This window comes from Brachionichthys hirsutus, chromosome 13 (assembly GCF_040956055.1).
Source record: "Brachionichthys hirsutus isolate HB-005 chromosome 13, CSIRO-AGI_Bhir_v1, whole genome shotgun sequence".
NCBI classification, from domain to species: Eukaryota; Metazoa; Chordata; class Actinopteri; order Lophiiformes; family Brachionichthyidae; genus Brachionichthys; species Brachionichthys hirsutus.
The window spans coordinates 5,137,794-5,164,146 of NC_090909.1; the positions used below are offsets into that span (position 1 = coordinate 5,137,794).

At 39.4% G+C, this 26,353-nt stretch overlaps 1 protein-coding gene across 1 annotated transcript in view; it reads right to left on the reverse strand.

Annotated features, from left to right (window-relative positions):
• csmd2 (CUB and Sushi multiple domains 2) overlaps nt 1-26,353 on the reverse strand; it is a 133,763-nt gene that overhangs the window by 51,040 nt on the left and 56,370 nt on the right. The window contains exons 6-14 of the mRNA XM_068747573.1: nt 15,513-15,625; nt 14,377-14,454; nt 13,477-13,564; nt 13,136-13,260; nt 8,971-9,092; nt 7,061-7,164; nt 5,616-5,728; nt 2,273-2,455; nt 43-233 (exon numbers count right to left, since the gene is read on the reverse strand). Coding sequence (XP_068603674.1) covers nt 43-233; nt 2,273-2,455; nt 5,616-5,728; nt 7,061-7,164; nt 8,971-9,092; nt 13,136-13,260; nt 13,477-13,564; nt 14,377-14,454; nt 15,513-15,625 — 1,117 coding nt within the window. The remainder of the gene's footprint in view (nt 1-42; nt 234-2,272; nt 2,456-5,615; nt 5,729-7,060; nt 7,165-8,970; nt 9,093-13,135; nt 13,261-13,476; nt 13,565-14,376; nt 14,455-15,512; nt 15,626-26,353) is intronic.

The following is a 26,353-nucleotide window of genomic DNA, read 5'->3' on the forward strand; positions in this document are numbered from 1 at the left end:
TTATTAAGTAAATATGGACAATAGCTTTAATTTCAAGGCTACCTTTCCTCCGTCCTTGATGGAAAGGAAGTCAAACTGCTTCTCCATGCTGAGGTCGTTGAACGCCAGATTGATTCGGCTCTCGGGGTTGGAGATGATCAGCCACACACAGTGCATGTTGTTGCCATACTCCTGAGGGTAGTTCGGGGACAGCAGCACCCCGGATGGAGTGGTGAAGTTGAAGAAACAGGAAACTATGAAGGGATGACCGGTGACAGAGAGACACAGAGCAGCATGTAATACATTCTGTCTGGAGGACCAACAGTTAAAACAAAGATGAATAAATCAATATCTTGAACCTTTCCTGAACCGGGCTCCAGCTTTCAGAACGGACACTGAAAACATGTTTCAGACCAGGGGGCAGTCATATTTCTAAAGATTCTTCATTAGTTCTTTTTTTGTTTCCTTTTCTACAAAGAACATAGAGGCAATCAAGGACAGGAAATGAAAAGTAGAAGTGGAAATTAAATGAGTGAACACAAATATGACTGTATAAGATTAATGTTGCCAACATCCTGATTATTTATCCTGGCAACACTAATGGGCTGCAATGGATTTAGGTTAAATTAAATACAGAATTTCCTAGAATATTTTGACAACATGCAACTTGAAAAATCACCGTCACCGATCAGCATCTAGCTGGATGGAATGCATTAGCCAGGAAAAAATAAAAATAAACGCTCTAATTTAACTCCCCGGCCGCGGTGAAAGCGGTAATTTGATCCCAGTCGCTCCGGTGGATACGCGTGGAGGGCGACATTACAAAGCCTTGATGTTACCGGGCAGATGCAGCCATCTTTACAAAGCCAGCCAATGATTTCTGCTTTGTTCACGGCGGGCTGGCAAGTCTTAACAGGCATGTATGTGAATAAGCAGTCAGATGAAAATGGCAGCGCTGAGAGGGCTTTCCTCCGCTGAGATAACTGCACCTGTTGGGACAAGCAGGCTGCTTCTGGATGGCCATGGACATATTGTCAAAATTCTAAACTGGCCATTATATAATTGGTTACCTGAGTTTGAGATGAGAAATATGCAGAGAAAGGCTAGTCATGCTTCACTTTGTAGCCACAACGACTAATTGAAAGATATTTTGACGGAGCTTGGGGATTTTATGGACAGTGACTGTGATTGATGGGATGTATCTTAAAACATTTGCTTAAGCGCCAGGACTGGAAAGACAAATCCTTTTCATCTGTAAACTTTGTTGTGGGCTAAAGGCCAACATCAAATAAAGTAAGTTCCATTTGAGGTTAATGAAGATCTGTGACACCTCACGTCTTCTTTCAATACCTCTGGCATGGTTATTGAAACGGCTTCATCGCCAGCTTTTGCCTCGTCTTGCTTCAGTGTGTGATTTGTCCGTATCTAATTGGGAACTCATTGTGTTTCTATAAAGGGCAAAATGTGGCGAAGCACAATGAATACGATAATTTGCCAAAAGAAGCAACAGACAAGCTGAGGCTTGTCTGGTTCATTTAAATTCAGTTAAATTCCAAAAATGCACTGTGAATCTTTTTTTTTTTCCATCTGGACAGCTGCAGCACAACGAGCATGTTGAGAAAGACATGCCTTCTCCATTGTGACATGATGACAATAATTCAAAAAGCTTAGCATTAACCCTTGCTGTAAGAAATCTCCACATGTGATATTTAATGACTAGAGTGACCCCCCCCCGCCTAGAAAAAGTCTGAATCCATCTTTCCATGGAAGCTAGAGAAACTAGAGAAACACACAGACAACAAATTGAGACTGTGATATCATCATTGATCTCAATCTAAAAAAACACTAATATATATATATATTAAAAAGCATTGTTTACTACTCGCTCAACTAATCAACAACATCAGGGCCTGCAAGACCATTGATACATTTGGATGGTTTTCTTAAAAATGGACAGACAAATGTGTGTTATATTGTTTCAGCAACCTCGGTAATTCATACTGCAACTTTTTGCCCATCCTATTTTCTACTAATAATACAATAGCAGGCATTAGATGAATGGTCAGCGCTTTCCTTTTCTCCTCATCCTCTTACTATCGCTTCCTTTCTCAGGCGTTAATTGACCATTAAACACTCCCATTGTTTCAAGTACACCAGCTTATCCTAAGGCAAACAGTGGTGATAATTCGCCCCTGTTTGCAGCCATTCCTGCAATCATTTGCACAAAAATCCATATTCATGTTCCAGTGTGCTCACATGAATATAAATAACATAGTGCAGCCAAAGAACTTACAAACACAACTGGGTTTCTTGGCTGACCACTGGTTGTTCTTCTGACAGGTGATGTTCTTCTTCCCCACCAGCTCAAAGGCAGGCAGACATTCAAAGTAGAGTTTGTCCCCATGACGGAAACCTGTCCCCTCTCGCTTGCCGTAGCCAGGAATTCCAGGATCCCCACAGCTGCCTTGGTCGATTTCTGTGTGGGACACAAAACACAAAAGGTTAAAAAAATATTCAAAGTGATATTGATTAAAAAAAGAAAATGCCATGACAGGAAACCCGTTGAGGTTATGTACAATCATAATAGAGATATGCATTTAAAGGTAAAATGTCATTCAATTCTAGCCACATCCCCGAAAGCTCTTTGTTTAGTCTGAAAATTAACTTAAATAAAATATTAGCATTACCTCGCCCTAATCAATAAATTGATGAATAAATAAATAAACAGGTAGACCTTTGATGGTATGTGTATATATAATATGAAATATATTTTCTTAAGATAGACAGATTTTAGGTCGAGATAATCTAAATTTGTAGCCTCCAGCAGATAAAGGCAAAGGTAAACCAAATTACACTGCTTTTGATATTTCGGTTCAGACGCATATTGACTTAAAAGAGATCAGTGAATAACCGGGATTTTTGTCTGAGCTTCCCCAGACTATATTTGTTAAAATTAAATTGGATTTCATATTTGGATGTTTTGCCAGCTGTGGCAGCTTGTATTTGTTTACAGGCCAGAAGAATTGCGTCACTTCCTATACAGCGTTATTCTGTAAAGGATCAACTTATGGAAATCTATAAAGTGCAGAATAGGATATGATCTCCATTATATCCACCGCTTACAGTACGACTGGCACACGGACATTTCCATCTACCCACAGTCAGAAAGAATCAGTATCAACTTTTAATGTTCAGTGAAGTGAGAGCTGTGATGTGTTCAGCCTTGCTTCACCAAAAAATATGAAAAAAGTTGGAATAAATCAAGCATTAAAAACACAAACATGATCAATTGAAATTAAAATTAAAATGTTTCAGCAACTTTAAAAATGTATCCACTGTATGATCTATTTTTGGTGTTTCTTCCCGCCTCTCACTCTGTCAATATTCATGACATGTCTGAAAGCCTTAAAGCTATTTTTTATAGATGTATTTCTTTTTCTTTTCCATTTATGACACATTCTATGTCCATTACCAAAACGTAACCCCAGATGGGTATCGCATGCCAAGCTGCAGAGTATCCTTGTTGTAGAACTGTGCATCAAATACATTCTCCCTGAAGAATGACACAAAACACTTCTTTCTACCTTTCATAACATTTCAATTAAGGTGTTGTTTTTTAATTCTCATCATATATTTATTTTTAGCAATATATTTATTTATGTTTTGGCTCTTGGATAGCTTTCGAAGTTAAAGCATTTTTTTTTCCTGTCCTGCAGTACATCTACCTCCTTACTGCGCTAAAATGTTCCCACTCAATTTTGGAGCTGATGCGAGCGCTTCAGGCTCACACACACGCACACACACCCGCAAACGCACCCACACATACACACAAACAACTCGACCACTCGTCTCTCTTAATGCCACATCGGCCAATTTCATTACCACAAGATTTATGCAATGTTCGCCCACCCACTCACCAACTCACTCACTCGCCCACCCAAGGTTGCCAATTGCAAAAGGGAACACCAAGCGCATCCACCCAGGCAGGGTCTAATACTATTTTAACCCGCACCAGGGTTGAAGCTGGGCATAAATCCAAACTTGGATCTAATGATGATCATCATTTAGACGCCATATTTAGAGCTTGCTGCTGTTTGGATGTATGGCCATCCTGAGACAGCCTCATTCACGAGACGACTCATTGCTCTTGTGTGAAAGTCACCTATAAATGGGGCAATGTTGTAAGGAATGCTGAGGTGTGAGATCAACCCTTATGCCTGCTAGGATACTGACAGGAAATGACAGCACTAACCATGCCACCACTCCACCAGTGTGCAAATCCAGACTAGTAAGTGATGCATTGTGATGGGGTACATATTACTCAGAACACATGCACTATGATCTTCAATCTTAAAATGACAAAATGACTTAGTTGAGTGTGTAGATTTATAGCCTAGTAATGCAAACAATGTGCCGGTGGGCTTTACAAGCCCTGCAATAAATGCCGATTTTATAAAACCAGTATATGTGGTAACTTTCCCCAAGGATCAAAACGATCATCCTGATTCAAGTACTGATAATACTATTTTGTCAGCAGTAAATATTTATTTACGCAGAACTAGCATAGAAAGACACAAAGACCACAAGCTCTCTATTGTATGGTTGTACAGTGTCAATAAATCACCCATGTTTCAAATTACACTATGTTAGGTGTCAGTATGCAGCATCACATGACCTACATATACACTGTATATTAACATTGATGTTGTGCCTGTGTGCCACCCGCAGATAAATGCTTAGCTGAAATGGAAGAATGCCACTGGTATGACTGCGTTTGCAGTTACACTTGATTATCAGGCTCAAAATACAAGTAATTGAGAGTGCAAATTAGATTTTGGATACTCCAATCTGGAAGGTGAAGATGTTCAAAGTGTTTCTCCTTCATTAAGTAGAACTTATTGTTTTAATTACACTTTGCTTCAGCATGCTGATCCACTTTCTCTGTTATTTTTACATCAGTGGGCAAGGGAAGAAGCCTTGCTGTGCATCTGAGAGACAAACGGCAGACTCATCTACAAGGAGGAATCTGGCAAACTCCACACTGGCATACACACAGACACACACACACACACACTAACCTCACAAGACCACACATTATCTCTCATCTTCATATGTCCACACAAAGACGTACGTCTCAATCCCCATTCTCATTGAAGAACAAAGACATATACATGTTAGAGCAAACGCCTGCAGATACAGATGCTCTAAGTCTAAGGTTAGCACAGATTATTATTTGTGCCGTCTCCTCATTGCCAGTTTACACATATATCCTAAAATGAGTGCTTATATCGTCCAGCATCATTAGCTCTCAAGTCATCAACTGTTGATCAAATAATCTAAAAATGTAATTTGTGCGTCATACCGATACGTTTGGGGTTCCATTCACTAAGTCCTTGATGTGTTTGAGTCCATCTTTGTAATCTTTCTGTTAAGCCTCATTAAACAAGTCAGTGACTTGTATATCAGGAGAATCTCTCAATTCTATGGTTTTGCAAATAAAGATATGAGACTGAGTGCAGGGAAGGACAATTATGTTACTGTCCGCTGAGGCGAAATGCATTCCTGTCAGAGCCAATGAGATCGGCCTGGATCAAAAAAGGCACATGGGATTAAAACAATGTATAAAGCACGCTTACCTTCGTAGGACACTTTGAAGCCCAGGGAGCCACTGGTGTCATCCGTTTTGAAATTAAGCCACATCTGGTGACTGGTGCTGACTACGAGATCTGGAGTGGTGGTACCAGAAAGGCTACAAAAAGCACAGGCAAGAGGACAGTTGTTTTCTTTTCTAAAATAAATGTCTTCAGGGCTTGTCTTGTCCTAAACTGGACAATAATGAGTGTCAAAACAAGTCGAGCTGTTGTTTCAATTACTATACACAGTAACAACTAAATATGTTTGCACTTGCTGCTGTGAATACGGTGTCAGTTTTGTAGCTAAAGGCCAATCTCCACTACATCATAAAAAAAAAAACTTCTTAAATGAAAGCAGCAAAAACAACACCTCAAGTTATGTATTACCGTAAACTATCTGACTTTTTTCGTCAAAGGAAAGTGCTCTAAAACTGCTGCAGGCAATTTATGTCTGAGAAGCCTTTTTTTTCCTCCATCCTCCTATCCTAAGCCTTCAATACAAAACAGTTGGGTAAAAGAAAATGGGAAATGGAGGTAAGATCAGTCAATGCCACAGAGGTAATGCAATTCTATTTGAAAAGTAATTCCCACTCGGCTCCAATTAGGACGTGTGTAGTTGCAGAGTAAGTGATTAAAGGTTCGGAACTTTGGTGATTTTCTTGGAGGGTAGTGGGGAGTGGAAAGGAGCAGTGCCAGGTTAAGTTGGGCCCTACCGGTTCATCCCTTCCTGCAACTCCATGGTAACTCGTTCATCCTGAGAACCTCTGAATGAAGACTTGCTATTACTGTCCCACCATGGTGCAACGCACCTCCATTGCATTTATCAGATCAAGATTTATGTCCTTCCCACACAAGGGCTTAATTCACTGTGGGGAATATGATGGTCCTGTGCTGATAGCTTCAGTGTAGATTCATTGGTGCAGGTTGTTTGAGTGCAAGAGCCCATCTAATATCAATTGCCAGACTACGCTTTCATATTGTAAAGGTGTCGGTACAGGTGGAATGGGTCCTAATAGTAATAGATCAGACAATTCCAGTGTTTGTGCAAGGATCTAATTACACAGAAATATATAAAAGTGCAAAAAAGAAAAAAATTAAGAAACCACTCTTCTGTTAAATCTGCCTCCTTTACCTCCCACCTCATCCCGTTTCCAACCAAGAAGAGACAGCCTTGCATAAAAATGTATCCATAAAGACTTTATTAAATGTGGTAAATTTCAGTGCAATTAATAACAGCATTCTGTCAATTGTTATGGAACATATAGAAACTCAATTAGGTGGCATAATTCTGCAATTTTGCAATGCTTCCCCAACTTGATTTTAATGGTAAAAATGTGAGTGGCAACAAGTTGAATTCACTACTGTAGATGACAATGGGGAATAAAATCTGAGATCAGGAGAGGGAAGATTAAAGACAAAAAGGGATCGACAATAAAGGAGTCACTCACACATGGAAGATGGCCTTCTGGTCTACCACTACCTCTCCGTCTCCCACCGTCAGAGTGTCATAACCTCGCTCCAGGTCAAAATCCTCAAATGTCAGCTTGATCACCTACATAACAGTGAACACATCACCAAGACAACTGTAAATGACAGATGCTCCCGACACCAGGTGCTGAAAATAGATCTGTGACTTCACACCCTTTTGTCCATTCATCACTCCATTTTGAATATATGACTGTACATACATGTTATATCTTCGTACGTTGTAGATTCTATGGCTTTTATGGGCTTTATAAGCTCTTTACTTTATCAGTTGGAATGGTTTTGTTGATTTGATTTGGATCATGTGAACATAACTTTATGCATTGGATTTTATTGCTGAGGAAAAGAGTATTTGGTCTCACTTCGATGCTGTAGTTGTTGAAGTTAAATAGGAGCAAGGGAAGATAAATGCAGCCTCAGCTGAGTTTTGACTTTGATTGTGAAAATCCTGATAAAAAAAGACTAAAATTAGGTAAACATGGCAGATTCAATATAAATAAATTCAAAGCAAACCGAGAAGTTTTTGTTCCCAACTTTAAATATGCAGCAATTTATTTTTGCTACATTCCCAACATTTTTAGAAGACTGACAAGACCAGGTATAATTAAAAAGCTTATATAAATGTAAATTGCATCCTGTCCTATGTTAAACCATGTGCCTAATGAAAATTGCCCTGCTGGAGAGAAGAGGTAGATGATCTCTCGGCAAAATAGGTAAGATCTCTGGATAAATACAGTTTCATACCAGGATCTATTCTATCATCTGTCACTTTACAGGTTAAGCACAGAGGGGTGAGTGCGTGACAAATAAGTCAAAATCACAGCAACCATGTATATATATATATATGCACACACACCGGTACTTTATATTTTTTGCAATCTGACAGCAGAGTGTCTGTCTGCGTGACATGTTGTCTGTTTCAGAACAGAAATCCCCATGTCCCCGATGCAGACGGATAGACACATAAAAGACGGCCAGCTATAAACAGCTGCATTCATACCGTCAGCAAATCATGAAGGAGCAAAACTTGACAAGAACCCAGATTTGTCATCATGTCGCAAGGCTGCATTTGGGTCTATAGGGGTTGTGTCACGTCCAAGTCGCCTCCCTTTGCTGTTTCAGCTCAGTCACTTTGCTGACTTAATGTCTCCTCTGGCTGGAGCTATAAGCACACAGGCGGTAACAGAAGCCCATTACATCTCTAAATGGAGGAAAAAACAGCCTCTCTCCATCTACTTCTGGACCAGATGCAGAGCAAGTGACAGCCCTGAGTACTGTTGCCTGCATCTGCAGGCTGTCCGCCAGGTATCCAGTTGCATTGATTGTCAATGATTGTACGTTTGCACACATGCATGTACGCAAGAAAGAGTTTAATGGATAACCCTATCTCCCTTGCCTCACCTCATTTAGCCTCTCTTTGAGCAGGGTAACAAGAGAACGGATTTGCAAAATCATTTCGTTTGAGTACACAACTGCTGTGACGCGACCTTGATGTCCTCCGGGCATGCACTCAACATCTCTACATTACTCAACTGTCTGTCGGTGGCCTTCTTCCATCCATCACCACAGGTGTTTCTACCAACTCTCTTTGTCTTGGCTTTGTTACAGTGTCCTTTCTTCTCTGTTTCATTTCCCTTATCTCTTTCTCTATATGAGAGCTTCTGTCACACCGTGTGTTACAGAAACTCTCATTCAGACCACAAAACGTCAGACCTCAAAACGTCCTGCAGCAATTATCAGAAGAGACTCACAAAATGAGTCATGCGTGTCAGTGAAGAGCTTTCTCTAGAAACTTGCTAGCTGCTAAAGACGCCACGACGGACACGGCTTGAAACAGGTGGTTACTGCTGCAAAATAATAAAATAAGTTTTACCTTAGATACATCGGTGGTTGTGATTACCCAAGTGCAGTTAGCGTTGTTGTCATACTGCACTGGGTAGTTCGGCGATGTGATGACACCACTTGGTCCTCTCAGCTGGCCTCCGCACATTGGTGCTGCAAAAGCAGATAGGAAAAAAAGTAAAAAGAATAAGAAATTATGATTTATTCTCCTCCAGAATGCTGTAAGTGTCATGAATCACAATGTTGCTGTTTGGTTGCTCCCTTTTGCATTACCCATGGCAGATATTTTAATTATTCCCCGCGTTTTTCATTCATTATTCTACCAACTGACATGATACCAACCCTAGGAGCATAATGCGAGAGCTGTCAAAACTGTCTGTGACAATGTTTAAATGCATTACATGAACTTTGGGTTCCTCCATGCAAGCTCAGCACAGTAAAGTTGAAACTCCTCCAATTCCAACCAAAGAGCCGAAAATCAGCCACTGTGCATCTTCTCTTGCCAATTTGGTGTTTTACCATGAACAATAGTCTAATAAAAGATTGAATCAAAGCCACAGGGCTGAAATCTACTTTTTGCAGATATTATCAGACCACTTCATGATAATGGTAAAACAAAGTAGATAACATCAGGCTGTTTTTAAGATCCTTTGTAATTGGACTGGGCAACTGTCCAATTGCCCAACCTGACTGTATATGGAAAACATGATCACAGATTAAAAACAAGAACCAAGATTTGAAGGACTTTTCTATAAAAGCCTTGGGGGAGAAAAAAGTGTGGGTGAGGCGTTAAGTGAATGTGCATGATAGAACTACTCCACAGCCTAAACTACTACTACTACTACTACTAAATACTAAACCAAATAAATGGTCCTTCAAAAGAAGCGAGGTTGTATTGTGTTTAAGTAAGTATTGAAAGTATTTAAGAGGTGCATTGAATAACTCAGATTTTAATGAGTTGTGCCTTAGAGAGGTCCTTCGGGTGTTTGAGCCCCACTCAGTGGCACCATGCTCCACCCATCTCCCCTATTAAAATGCAATATGAACTTTGGCAAAGTTAAGTGGAGAGCACGGTAATTAATTTCAGTTGTGCTGACCGTGAGGGTCACCTTAATGAAGGCAGTGACGAAATCCACTCGAGCTATACAATTATACTTTTGTTTCTTTTTAATCATTGACATTATCATAGCCGTTATACTTGTATGCAATGGAAAACGTGAATATGGCTGTTGAACTGAATGTAATTGAAATAAACTGTTTCAGGATAATTAATTCACAAACAGAGAGGACTTTTTGTTCCCCTGTCCTATTGATGCTGCTTTCAATGTAAAAAATATTGAATACAAATTCAGCATTCAAACATTGCATTATTTCTAGACAGTGTATAACCGTCACAGTGGAAGTGGCTGTCAAGTTTGAATGTGCAGTCAGACAACTGAATGTGCTACGGAGATATTTGTTGAAAGACGCATGATTTCATTTTGGTTTGTTTTTAGTTCAAAGAAGCAGAAAAGCCTTGTGTTGCTTCCTCACTTTGACGGTGACACAAAACACTAACAGTATCTTCTGAAGTGCCGGTGATTGACAATAGCTTTGATGGAATAAAGCAATATCAATCTCCTCACATGCCCGGAATCCTTCTTTTCCTTAGCCGTGATTTAATTGTGGTAAAACTGGATCAGACCATAAACAAAGAACGAATGGGGGGGGGGGGGGGGGGGGGGGCAGAGACCCATTACCTGAAGTGAACAAACAGCAAAGGTGTATTTTAATGTAAAACACATAGTTCAAAGACTGTAACTCCAACAATACTTATGCTGTCATTGCCAAAATTACTTCATTCTATGTCAAAGACAATTTCATATGAGCTGCCTGAATTACTTCTATAATTTTAATGTAATTGCAAGACCCTTTTGGATTAATGACAAAACTTCGAGTGCTGCAGAATCAATACAACAAACCTACAGGATTTATTTTGCAGCAGCAGCAGCATTTAAGGTACCTGAAATATTATATCTCACATTTAAGTTAATTCAATATAGAGGCATATTTCAAACATCAACACTATTTTGCTTGTTGTTAATAACTGCTTACAATAACAATTCATTTCAAGCATTTCAAAAAAGTCCTTACAGTCTTGTTTCCATTGAAAGTCCTTCGTACATAAATCATCGACATTTAACAATACAAATAAACCAATACCAATAAAATAAAAATAAATTACACCACAGATATAAAATAACAATAAATTAAAAAGACACATAAGTACAACGTAGGTGGACAAAAAGGGGGTAGGGGATTGATCCGGAGAGAGTCGAGATACTTGAAAGCATCGAACTCCCATTGCACATTTGATTCCTATTTTACAAATTACATTAACATTTATCCACCCAGAAAAAGCTATTATTTTTCTTTATGATGTGACCTCTTCTTTCAGTAAGGTGCTGCATGACTGCATTGTATTTTCTGTTTTCTTACATACAATTGCCAGTTCTAACCCTAACTCTAATGCAGGATGAATTTTCAAAGAAATAGTGAGAAAAAAATAATTACATTTAAAATTGCACAGTTGAGTTACTTTGCTTTGCAATTCATATTGTCAATCTATGAAATAAGCAGAGTCAAAGGAAAAACATTAATGGCATCTGTCTCTCCCTGCAGACAGAGAACACACTCACAAACTTACACATTTTAATATATAGTGCTATATAAACAGATTTTTATCACGAAAGAGCAGCTTTCCCGGTCATGATTTAAGAATATATGGCAGACACTGGCACTTTTAGTTATTACTTAAATGAAAATTTCCCTGTCAGTCCTCCCTCAGCTGGTCATTAATCTCCCACTTCCACTTTAAACTTGCATAAGGAAAATGTGAACCACTGTTCTACCATAGGAAGCAGTTTAGGAGGACAAGAAGAGTTAGCATAAGCATTATGTCTCAGCTGGTTTTCTGGGAGTCCAGAGTCTTGGACTCCAGCAGGGCTGCCCTTCATCACCAGTCCTCATAATCTTTACAGGCAGAATTTCTAGGCACAGCCAGGGGCCAGAGGGGGTCTGGTTTGGAGGCCACAGGATTTCATCTCTGCTTTTTGCAGTCCCGTAGGCTTCTTCGAGCCAAGACCTCCAGTCTGTACTGGGGTGGTTTGCGGCCGAGTGTGAAGCGAGTGGGATGAGGATCAGCACCTCCAAATCTGAGGCCATGGTTGTCGACCGGAAAAGGGTGGTTTGCCCTCTGCGGGTCGGTGGGCAGTCTTTGTCCCAAGTGGAGGAGTTCAAGCATCTTTTGGTCTTGATCATGAGTGAACCGATCAACAGTGTCATTTTACTTTTCTTTTTTGCAATGATTGCAATGCCGTTTTTGCTTTCGGAACTTACCGCAAACGACTGTATGGCACTACAAACGTACAAATATCGGCCTATCAGTTTGATGTTCACCACGCACTTATGTTGAAAACAGCTGTTATCATGGCTGTCATCCATTGGCAAGCCCTTCATGCATTGGTTGGCCTCCAGATCTGATGTGCTAATAGGCTGTGACTGCTGGCCAGCAGAACTCCCCGGGGCCCTACGATGCTGGAAGGTATCTGAACTTAGCTGGACGATGTACGCACCAGAGTAAAACAGTCAAAAGAAGATTGAAGTATATAACTTAAATATTAAAATAGGCACCAGAAATTGGCTTAATAACTGTAATTTATGTGAAGTGAGTATGATATTTTTCACTTTAAAGGTCCAAGGGAAGACTTCAATTACACTAAAATAAAATATTATTAAGTCTTGCTTCAGTGAAACCATTTCACCGTTCAGATCAATTACAGTAATTATTCTTTTTTAAAAAAGGAGGAAAAGTGAAGAATCAAATCTACTTTGATTAATTCAGTTCACTGAGGCAGAAAACGGAACTTGAGAGTCAGTTAGAGCATAAAGGGAGTATAAGTCTTCCCTCCACTCGCAGAATGGTCAGCAGTGAGGAAGACATGGCTGGGGTCCTGCGTCCACAGATTATATAACATGTTATAATTGGCAGCCAGTAAAATAATTGTAGCTCAATGTTAGGCTAGTCATAATTAAGAATAATTAATGAGGGGGGAAAAGGAAAGCACACACCTCAACATTGGTACACATGAGAGCAAAGAAAACAAGAACCACCTCTTTGACATTTGTGCGGGTGAATCGTCCCACATGAGCCATACCTCTGCAGATGGGCCGATCATCACTCCAGCCCACGTAGCTGTCCGTCACTCTCAGACAGCTGATGCTCTTTGAGCCCTGCAGTTCATAACCTTCATCACAGGAGAAATGGACTGTGGCTCCTCTCCTGCAGTTAAATATTAAGAAGTATCAATTCAACAATTGGGGTGCAAACAAAGCAATGCCAGCAGGAAAACATGTTTACTGTCAAAAATATATATATATTTTCTTGATTTCCATGTCTTCTAAATTGAATAAATGTGATGATGCGCATTATTTAGGATTTTGTCATGTGTTATGTTATACTTATTTGTTTGTGAAATCATCCTTCACACTTGTTTACCTGAAGTCTGAGCCTTTTCTTTTTCCTCGATCCGGAATCCCCGGGTCTGGACACATGTCGTGTCCCTGTGCTACACCCATCTGAGACACTAGCAAGTAAAAAGTGAGAAAGACAGTTTTATATATATATATATATATATTAGTACAGGCAGACTTTAACAAGAGTTATTTGCAAACAAACCCATTTGGTATACACCTTGAAAGTCTTATCCCACTGAACATTCTTTGTGCATCAATCAATCATGTCATTGGGTGAAAAACGGTGGGATATCAAGTGCCAGACAGGGTCAATTGAACTCGGCCAAACAGGAGCCCATGTGGTCTGTGTGGTGCAGGTCAAAGGTCTGCGTGTCAGCAGGTCCGAGGCAATGCGACACCAGCTCATTGGCCAGGGTCCCAGTTTGAGAGGCCAGATAATTAAAACTTTGCTAACTGGTATTAGTCAAAGTAATAAAAGACATGGGAAAGAAAAACAAATCAAAAGCATATTGAATGCAGAACTAAACACGAAACACAATAAAGAATCAATATCTGATTGTAACAACTGATGTGATGGCAGATAGACATACGGTACAATTGTTACCCAAAATGCAGAAGTAGAAAATTACATCATTACATTGCTAACATTACCGGTAACCTTCGTATAATTTCCAAAGTTTTCCTTGCCAACATGAAAAGTATGTAAAAAAAAAAAACCTTTTCTTCAGCAAGAAAAAAAATGTGACTTGGTTTTTGATGAGAATGCAGACCAAAGGATTTTTATTTTTGCCCTGTCCAGTCTTATCCTTTCGAAGGATAAGGTTGTTGCGTTTTCCCTTGATAACAAAGATGAAAGCCCAGAAAAAAAAAAACTTTTCTTTTCATTGGAAATTGTTGCTGATAATTACAGCTTTTAACTTACACACTGATATCTTGTGGTGGTTATCTTTGCTAGGCAGCATCTTCACACCACGAGACTTTAGTTCAGTCATCTTTTTTACTGTGGAGACAAAACAGAGGTTTTATTTTTACAATTTTGCAATTACGGCATAAAACGATATATTTCATTTTAATTATATGGCTGATGTCTGCAATGCATGGACAAATATTAGATCTCTTAACTACATTTGTAATTACTGCACTGGTACACCTGCCTTCTTCTATGCTTGTTGAATCACCTTTATTACCCAGTGGGATGGCCTACCCTCAGCCATAACTCCTAACCAGATATTCCCGCATGAAAAACACGACACACAGGTCACTGAATCTGTGGGCCTGCACAGCCTGGATGTAGAGCTCAAATGCACTGACAGGACAAATTGGGGATGATGTCTGCCTCTGACCTCCCTCTGCCCATCGTGAGAGAAGGGAAAAAGCTCAATACACTGAATTAGGATACTGTTCTTTTTATTTTAAATATTCGTGTTTAATATTTCCTGTTGCACATCCTGGATCTGTTTCTTCACTCTTCTTTATTTTTTTTAAATTTATTACAGAAGTATCGGACCGGGACTCAGTATCGGTACAAAATCAAATTACTTGGACTCGGGAGCAAGAAAACTTTACCGGGACATTCCTAATTTCTACCCTGAGCCCTAATAAGTAGAGTACACAGGTACACGCTCCATGCATGTCTAAAATAAATGAGTAATGAGAACTGCATTCTCATTACGACAATGAAAGTCCTCAGTAGTTTTCATGACAGTTTGCATTTAATGTTGAGAAAAATAAATGAGGGAAAACTCATGGAGTGTCCAAAACAGTGCATAGTGTTCATCATCTGGGGAGCAGCAATGTGTTTAATTACAGTTTTTTGTCTCCAGACTAGAAGTGCAAACTCCATATTAATGGTACCAGAAAGACATCCAGTGGGTTACCGTGAAAATTAAAATTAATAAATGTAAAATCATATTTCACTAAGTTGAAATATGAAGTCCATTTAATATCACATCATAATAGTACATTCTGCAAAAGTAATTTTGCAAAATGACTGAATGAAAAGAGATGGTAGTAAATGATCAATTACGCTTTTAACATATCAAAAGCTCTTAGTCGTACCTTGGTACTGCGCACTGAAACCTCTCAACTTGTGGTTTCCATCGGATGTAAAGTGCAGCCGAAGCCAGTTCTTGCTGCTGATGATGGGTGAGGGGAGGTTGGGGCCAGTGAACCTGAAACACACAAAGGGAAGAGCCTCTTAGATTATAGTCATTTTTGCATATTGCTGCTTTAACAAATGTTATAAATATATACACACACACATTATATGGAAGGACTATATATATATCAAAATATTGTGATGTATTATACTCTACAGTATGATTCATCCATCCATGGATGAATGGATGGTATGATGCACTGCAACAGTGTTTTAACAGTGATCTGAGAATAGAAAGCAATTTCCCCATCATCTTTTATTAACTGTCAACTGCCATTACAAAAAAAAAGGGATTGCACTTCAATTTCATCCCATAAAGCAATTGTACAAGCCATCAGTTTTCCAATAAAGTCAAGCCTAATGGCAGACAGTATATTACAGAGGCTGGCAGAACCTGCCAGTCTTCCCACTGATTGGCTTGTTTCTTTATGGTAATTATACTAATGCTTCAAAATTAATGTGACCATGAATCGTAACGGTTAAAGTGTTTCACCTTTAAGAGCTATTAAAACCCTTTAAAGCCGTGTGTATCATATTTGTTACACTTGGCCTTTCACGATCCTGAGACTTCTACATAAGTTGTCTTCAAAAATAAAAATAAAAACCTGATGTATACAATCAGATTCATGCAGGATCTCATTTTCAAAAAAAACTTTATGTTTTTAATTTCATGGTTCAGAATTTAAAGGGTTGAAGAGAGAGCTTAAAACTCAAGTGGAAGTGCAACGTCAATGGCTCTTAACTAACCTGGCAAATAAGATCAAGTCAGACCAACACTATTTAATTTTTTTTTATTTGTTTTTTTAAAAATGCACGAATGTTTACAAAAATGTATGGGATCTGCTGGTGTACATGCTAATAAGGCCTGTAGTTAACAAGGTACATCTTCAGTAGAAGCAGCTCATTCCACATACTGATCTGGATCATCACCAAAAGGTTCTAACTTTTTCTTCATACACCAACCATGAAAAGTAGAAATGAATCTGCATTGACGTGGGAGGGCCCCACTCTATATGACTGTGTAAAATTCAACAAAAATCGGTCAATAATCAACCAAGATATTGAGGAACAAATTTTGTAGCTCCTTTGACCGCAATGTTAACAAAAGTTTCAAATTGAGCCATAATCCAGAATCTCTTCTGGATCATCACCACAGTTTAATCAACTGTTCCTGGTAACATTCCCAATATTTCCCGAAAATTCCATCACGATCCGTCCAGAACCTTTTGAGTCATCTTTAACAGTCAAACAGACAGACAAACCAACGCAGTCGAAAACATAACGTCATTGGTGGAGGTCATCTCCGTCATCTCCCCAACCTATTATTATTATTATCTTTATTTATAGGCACATGGCTCAATTATAAAATGCACTTATACCAGTATATATCTACATATATCTATTCACGCTTGGAGAGCAGAAACACAGAAGGTGCACCTCCAACTAGAGAGATGAGACATATTTCGCAAGCTAAAAGCTATTATTTTGTACTGTACTGATCCCACAGGGGACAAAGAATAAAACAGCTTGAAGCGTAAAGCTCCAACAAAACAAAAAAAGAGAAAAAGAAGGGTTGGGTTGCCGTAAGATCAAATAAAAACATGTAGGTTTCCGGATGCAGACAGAATAAGGTTTTATTTTGATGAAAACAAAGCATCTGAGCTCTCAGAGCAGTGGGACCTCACAGTGCAGTAGCTCAACTTATTAGTTCAACTAGAACAAACTCCTGGAGGGTCAAAAGAAGACACAGCAAGTGGAAAAAGACTTGAGAAGAGTTTTGGGCAGAGCAGAAAAACCACAAGGGAGAAGTAAGACAATGATAGAATAAGAAAGAGAAAATGTCAGGAGACAGCAAGGAAATAGAGCAGAATGAAAGAGTATGGCTGGATCCAGCAGGCAGCTGTGGCTGATATCCCAACCGAATGTCAGAGATGCAAGTGACCTCAAAGCTTAGTGATATTATTTTCATAGAAGCATTCTACAAAGGAAATAGTTCAGCATGTTTAACATTTTAATAAATCAACGGAATTAAGAACTAACATGACACAGGTCATTTCTGCTTTTTCACCAGATAGGTGAATTACTTTCTGTCCAGCCAAGATAAACAGGCGCTCACTTTCGATCGGTGCGCATCCCTACAAAATACCTGACACATTTGATAAATAATTGGATGACAGTTTCTTGCCCCGTCAGGGAGCCTGCATAAGTTACGTGACTGCCAAGAATGAGCGTCTACACGTCACGGCCAGTCGGGCAGCCGTTAATGGTGAACCCTGGTTTCTGATAATCAGGAAATATGGGGTTTCCATTGGGTATTATGCAATTAATATGGGATGAAGGATGAGTAGACCAGCAACAGTGCCAGTCTGACCCAAAGTCACCTCTGCCTTTTCTCATTCCACTGTCTGCCCTTTTCACAGAGCTGAAAACAGGAAGGTTAAAGGGTGGAAGGGACCATGGGGAGCTACAGAAAAAAATAGAGTTGGCTGATGAAGGTCTCTGAAAGCTGTTGCTCCTCTTCACCTCCCTCTCGCTCTCTACCTCTTCCTCTCTCCCCCTTCCACCTTTCCCTCCCTCCACCTCCCCTCCCTCTCTCTGACCATATTAGATTTCATGTTGAATTGTATTGGGACTGCAGGCTGAATCAGTTAAAATTTCCACCCCCCCCCCCCCCCCCCCCCCCACCCCCCCAGCTCCCCAGTCAGAGTTGGTGTTTCGATGATTGTCAAGGAAATGTATAGTGGCCAAAGCAGGGTAATGGAGGCCGTCATGGGTCTTAACAGAGGCGCTTGTGCTGTTGGAGGCAAAACCTTAGGAAAAAACAGTTACATTTTAATGGTCTCTCCGAGCCGTTTCCAATGCATGCGATCAACATTAGTAAAAGTTACACTTACACAAATATACACACAGATTCCCAGCTGGTCTTTACACTGCATGATATATATATATATATATATACATATACATATACAGTGCTACTGCTAACCTGGGTAAATGCAAATGGATATAGGCAAAAAATCTGAATTGGTCATCAAGATCAGTAGTGTCAAAACAGTATTATTGTGACCTAACAAATCCATTTACTTTATTCATAATGATGCCATGCGATTCATTAAACTGATGATGTCTCTCATGATTTTGAATGAGGGTTATTTCCATTGGGCAACCGAGCAACCCGTTTTGCTGTTTTATATTCATTGCTTCATGTCCTCTTTTTTCTGTTCAACATTTTCATTCACTGTTCAGCATATCCATTCCCTGAGATGCATGCATTCACGCAGTAGGTCTTTGCATGCACGCATTGGGGGTCACAGATAATTCTGAAGGAAGAATATTTCTGTTAATTGCAGCTACTTAAGCAGATCACAGTTCTTCTCAGTATGCTGGTCCTGAACTTTACAACAGATCAGGGGTCACAATGACTTTAAAGCCAACACTTTCACTATTTTAATGAGGCATGGAGATTACAGAAAAGGCCAGCCAATCCAGATGTAAATGCAAGTACACACACACCATCACTTGCAAACATTCACAGTAATCACAAATCAATAAGTGATTTCTCTATCACTGGCATTCCTCACAAAAACACATGTACTTTGGAGGTTAAACGAATCAGTAAGTTCATTAAGTTCGGAGTGATGGTATTAAAGAGTTGACAGTGGCGCTGTGGCTGTGACCTTCAGAATCAAGAGCAGACATACACTGGCGGTTTATTAGAGTCAACAGAGCCCCCTGCCCCACAGAACACAAAAGCACCAAAACTCTTAATTAAGTTCTCCCAATAACAACCACCGAGGCAGTAAAAACCATTGACCTTACACTATACATTAAAGTCAGACGCCTTCAGGGCAGTTGTGTCTCATGGTCTTTGTTGTACTGTACTGAAGTCACAAAAAGGGCACTTCAGTGGAGGTTGCAACATAATCTGGCAACACCAGAAAAACTGCAGGTCTAAAGACAGGAGGTGGAGCTATAAGTGGCGGAGTTGAAGATGCTGAGATTCTCCTTGGGAGTTACCAGATTAGAAATGAGGCAATGAGAGGGACAGTGAAGGTTAGATGTTTCGGAGACAAGGTCAGGGAGACCAGACTTCAATGGTTTGGACATGTCCAAAGGAGAGATAGTGACTATATCGGTAGAAGGATGCTGAGGATGGGACTGCCAGGGAACAGGGCATTTCTAATCCTATCCAACATGGTCACTCCCAAGGAGAAACTCAGCATCTTCATATCCGCCACTCCTAGATATACTTACCTTCAATACCTGCTGTTGGTTTCAGGAAGTACGAAATACATCCATCATTTCTTTTTATATATATATATAATTTTGTGTGGTCATTAAATGCATGCATGGTTTAACAGGAGCCCATTAATAAAAGCAACTCAGTGACATTCATTAAAATAAATGGCATATAAAGCCATGTTGCTATGCAATCTGCTCCCATGCACTTTTTATAACGAAGGCACTGAATAGTGCATAGTCAGAACTTTCCCCTTAAAACAATATGCCCCAAGGCGCCCACATATTACAGGGTAGTACAGTACATAAAGGTCAACATAATGTATAAAGCAAGCTAATTAACTACAAGTGGGAAAAAATACAAAGTAATAACGACTATTAAAGCCCATCTGCATTTAGAGTGAAGGCTGGTTTTTGGGAGTTCAAAGTGATATTCTTCTGTTTTACCTCCTTTTGCTCAGCACCATTATCCAAATGCTTAAAAATAGTCTGTTTGTACAGCGGATAATGACTGTGTAAAAAGTAAATGGCCAGAACTTCCATGATAGGGATAATCGGGAGGCATTTTTATTCAGAGTGCTTAGGAAAAACAAAATTATGCATCCACCATGTCTATCCTTGTACATAATTTGCAGTCATTAACCAATGCACTTCAGTTCTACTCTAAATCACCCATTTCTGTAAAGAACTAATATTTTAGCTCTCACATCCCTCATCTCTTTATCTTTTGCTATTTTTAGTTTTCCATTAATCCTTGCTTTTTGTGTCATCGTTTAAGGTGGGCCTTTTCATTAGTGTTAAGATGCCAATACAATTATGATAAATATCAGTTTTAAAATGTGCTGAAGGATGAGTCATACTGTTACTCATCGTCGATTGTAGGATAACATACATACATACTGATCAAATCCATTAAGCGATCATAAAGGAATATGGATGTGTTCGAATTCCATTTTTGGAATCTAATTTGTGAAATGCCCGAAAAATCAAAACCATAAGCTATTGTCAGGAATTGTCTCTAGAATCACACATCCAGCTTAAAAAGGGACATTTTCTCTGGGAGATGTGAATTTGTATCTTACAACTCGGCTTTCTAAAATACATTTTCTTTAGATTTTAGACAGCTTCTTCCAGCCCATTAGGAAACTGTCTGCTACTTTGAAACTGGATGAAAGGAGCTGATTTCATTTGTGGGTGATCGTCCTCATCTGCCTTTTTTTAACATAGTATGCATCACCTACAGAAATGTCTAAGTAAGGAAAATAAGCAGCTTTTGGTGTTTATTCTTATGAGAATAATATGTTTAATATAATATATTTGAAAAATGTGCACAGTCGCTTGCTGTAAACAACTCTTGACTTTTAATTTGGGGAACAGAACAGACCTGTAATGTCTTAGTCTCGCTGTTTCTTGCATGCGATAATGAGCTAATCAAAAAAGCTGAGCCTCAGATGGACATCTTTTAATCTCGACACGTCCGTCCTCTGTAGCATTACCCACTGAATGTCTGACCATTATTACGTGTCTCTTTACATGTGCCTTTCAATCTCAATGGTGGTTCTTAGCCTAATAAAGTACTTCAAGACTTCAATGATAGGAGGATGGCAAATGTGGGAGAAAATGAGGCTTCATGTTGAGAGGAAGAGAGGAAAAACTGGCAAGGGATGAAGTTCCTCGCTTCCACAAAGGGAATGAGTCATCCAGGCAGCGAGAGCGGCCCCGACTCTTCTTCTGAGCCGTGCCTCCTGCTGTCCACCCATAATATTATATTCCTTTGAGGTTCAAGTATTTGATTTATTTAGTTATGACCATGCTCTTTGGGCAGTGTGGTCATAGATGGTGTAAGCTTTTGTTCCACTGCTGTGTCTACTGGTACTTTGTTTTACACATTCATTAATTTTATTTTTTTAAAGAGACGAGTGTTTCATCTCCATCTTTTGCCATCATTCTCTATAATTATTCCTGCTGTCCTAAGCAGCTGGTCTATGTTAACTTTGTTATAATACATAAAAAAACAACCCATTCAGGATTATCTGCTAAGTCTTAGTGTTTGTCTCTCTCGCAAAAGAAAAAGAAAAGGAACATTTGAAATGAGAAATCAAATAGATGTGGGCAGTGCAGTTTTATATCCCACATTTTGCCCTGTAAACAATTTGATGTAAGACACGTATGCAGATGGTTTGGGGGGGTATTTTTAAAGTTTGATGAGACAGGTGGAGTAAGAGAACATGCCAATTCCAAACACAGATGGCTGGTACTGTAGAAGGAGAGATAGCAAAATGAGATTATCCAGGCATCTGAAATGAGAACTTTGAAAACAGCGTCTTTGAGCAGTTGGTACGTGTTGAAGATAAGAAGCCCAATCAGACATGTAGTTGATCTAATTTACAAATGTAAAAATGTGAGTATTTAAACCTACGGATGCACAAAGCATGAATTATATAACATAAAAATAAAGATGTTGAATGAAATGCCACAAACAAAATCATCACAGTGATTAATTATAGCTTATTTTTTTATTATATATATACATTTTATTTCCCATTCTCATATCTGATCAGCTCAATTTGGGCTCCAGCCTCTTATGTTTAACTTCAAATGGGCCAGCTAGAATTAAGTCTCGAGTTATCTGCGCACAGTGGAAGTGGGCCAAGTTCTCATCCATTAAACAGCAGAGGGCAGAGATATTCACCCCGGCTGATAGGCCCTGATCTCTTCTTCCATTAGCCTTTATTGGTCTGCCAGTCTACAATAATTCAAGTCAGATAAGCATGCACTCATATAGTCTTTTACGGGTATATACTTTGTTCAGGCGCAAAAAGGCATTCATCTCTCTCATGTGCGTGTCTGTATTATTTTTCTTTTATCATTCTGGCCTGATGCTGAAAGGAAGAGCTTGCAGGTAAATATTTACGGTGAGTTATTAATAAAGTACAGAGAGAGAAAAAGGTGGAGAAGAGAAGAGAAGAGGCAAAGCTTTTGTAAATCACCAATGACCCTGACCGGTCTCTCATAAAGCCACTATCAAGTTAAAAGAGCACTCTCCATTTACTTCCTGCTCAGTAAGCATTGACCTTTCACCCCCTACCACACCTCCCTCATGATAGCCACTGCCTGCGTCGCTGCGGGCCTGTGTTCCAATGCAGGCGGAACAAAGCATCTGTTAATTACTTGAGTTGATATGAACGAGTCAGCACTGGCTGCGTTATTGTTGTTTATGCTTCTCTTAACTGGTTAAATATAGCTTTGTAAGAGTAAACAGTAATTGTCTGCATGAAACACAAAACTTTGACCATGAGTCACTTTGCCTCAGCAATATTTTCTAGAGGCATGTTCTTGGTTTGGTTTATCCATCTCCAATAGTCTGGTGATAAAAAAAAAACAACTGCTGTAGACAAAAACGACTGCAATTGTTGTTGACTCGAGGACAGTCCCACTCCCTCTAACATAAATGATAATAAGCGATGCTGGAATCTTTCCATTCCCATTAGCTATCAAAACTTACTTAAAATAAAAAAAAAGATAAATAAACATCCACTAATCTTGAATAATTTGACTGAAAAGCAAATTCTACATGTGTGGAGTGTGAAAGAAACCCCAACCGACGGTTTGTGTGGTGTCACCATAATCTGGCGGTTTGGGTTCGGACTCAGGTTCGGTTTTGGACAGATACAGTGAGCCTGACAGGGATTCCGTCTGGATCACAGAGGAGCAGCTGTAAATAAATGTGTTATTACAACATCAAAAGCTCTTTATCAGTGTTTTTTTTATTGTTATCTAGACGTAAACAACTGTTGAGATGTTTGATGTGTCACTAAAGTAATAAATATTTGGGTTAAAGTCATAGATCAGCTAGAAATGTGTCTCTGAACAAAATGCTAGTTTTCTGTCTTATGTTGGAAAACGCTGATTTTGGTGATTTCTGCCTCTCTTCAACAGCCAATAACTCCAGAACAGAAAACGATAGGAACTCAGTTTTTTATTCTGATGAAAGATGAGACTTTAATCTTTCATATGTTCAGAGTATGTTTGGGCTGCCAATGTCTGGTACCAAGTTAAAAATGAAATGAAATACAAAAAACAAGCAAAAACAAAATTCATTGGGTTAGAATGCTGCTGCTACTGATGAAGATTAAAATGATGATGATAATGAAATACATAATGCGTGTGTGTGTGTCTCTTTGCGTCTCTGTTCATGTACAGTCTCACAGTATATCATCATCATATACATCATCTGCTATCCTCATTCCCTCATTGTGTGGATTAATGGAGCCTTAATAGCCTGTGTCGTTAGGCTGGGTGGCCACTGACTAGACTTAAAAACCTTGCTGATGCTTCTGCAGTAATATACTGACATACTATATTATAGAAAAAAAGCAAGAGAGTGTGCCAAGGATGCCGACAACACAAGTGTTAGTCTGCTCTCTGCCAAGGGATTGGTCGCTTTAGAAGGGATCTTTGACAATCAAAGTGGACATAATAGTCCAAGACATTGTCTGTTTAACCTTGAATTCTATCTCCTGCTGCAAGGCCCTCAGAAATGTGGAAACATGACTTCATCTCAGAACAATTAACCAATGTCATTAGCGTGGAAATACATAAATCACTCCGTTGACATATACAATAAGTACACGCGCACACACACACACACAGAGAAACATTCATTTGTGGACCATGAAGATGCAGAGGGACACACACACTCAGACAACACGGTCCATGTAGATTTCTACTACGTTAAATTACTAGTATTAATCACCTTTCTCTGTCTCCGTGGTGATTATGAACACATCAATCAGCAACGTCTCTGCCACCTGGGAATGAACAATCCGGGGTGATCGAATAAAACTAGAAAATTACTGCAGGGAACACAGTTAGTTTTTACTTTTCTGTAGTATATAAAAAAATAAAAGGCTAATGCCACTCTGGGTGGAAACAGCCAAGATGGTAAAGAATGTAATAAGAGCAGCTGTTCACATACAGCTTCATTATGCTAATATGTGGCACTCAGCAATGCTCGTGTTTGAACATTCACACATCGAGATGATTCCTATTCATCTTGCAGTAAATATCTGTAGATCTCTGTCTTTGGAAAGTATGGTCACATCCAACCTTCTTCAATCAAATAACTTGCCAACAAGGGATGCAAAGATATTCAGCCACTTGGTATCATTTAAACCTAACCCTAACCGCGTTTTAATAGGCAAGTTTATATTATTTTCCTTTACATGTTTAGCATAACTGAAACTGCCACCAACAATGTTCAAACCACTGATGGCTTGAGCCACCTCTCATATCTTTGTATGAAATATATCCTTAACAGGTATCCTCCTTCTGAAACCCACAACGCCTGCCATCCAATCACATGGCTCCCTTTACTGTAGTTGTTTGCCCCACATCGACTCCCATTCCCACTGCTAACACTATTATAGTCCACCAAGTTTCTAAGTAATCACAGGTTTCCCTTCAATGAACTTTCTGGATTATATACAAAATGTCTCCATCTGCATTTATAAGTCATTAGTATTTCAACTGGTGCTTTACCACTTACAGCTGAAAGCAAAATCAGGTCAAGACCAAGTATTGATATTCTTTCTGCAGCCCTTTTAATCTTATTTAAAGGAGAGCACTAGAAGGCATCTTGATCAGTATGTGAGATTATATAATGGTATATGTTCAAAAAAATAAAATTACAAAAATGCTAACATAGGCCTAAAATAATACAGTAAAAATACAAGACTAACTATAGACAGACATCCACAGAATCATATAGTACATGGTGCAGCAGGTACCCCAATGTATGGGGGGAAAATTATCTCATGTACTTGATACCTCAAGGCCATCGGGCCCTCTCAGACCAAGTATGCCTCAACCTATCTGTGGTGAATGTGATTATAGTTGCTCTGACAGAGATCTTGTGCTAGCTGTCAATCAGCATCAGTCGTTCACAGACAGATTCAGCACGCAGTGATACAGTTGGATGGGGAGACGCACTTGGTGTTGCTGTCCAGACAAAGAGAGACGGAGTCCTGATGTAGAAGCTTCTGCTATTCAAGAACTAAGACTGGCAACTATTTGTCTTTTACATTTGCAGTTCTAGTATTGGAGTTATTACTCAGAGTCGCTTAAATATAATCTGCAACCACTTGAGTGACGGTAATTTTTGACTGGTAAACAAACACACCCAAGCCTGCAAAAACAAGGAGGATGGCACAAGAGAGTGCCTCTCACACAAAACTTTCACAGCTCACCCACCGAACTGTGCGTGTGCTCAGTAATTAGCCTGGGAACACAAGCGTCGTAGGAAGCACCTCTGGGAGAGGTGAATGTTATGAGTGGCTGTCATCCACCGACAAAATCTACATAGCTCGAGTTGTGTAGGAGGTGGAGTGCAGTATTTCTTTCACTTTTCTTTTATTGCTTTTACCACTTTATGGCTCCAAGATGATTACAGTAAATGCAGAGGATAAACATATGGTTCCAACCTGGGTGCCAGAATTACCAT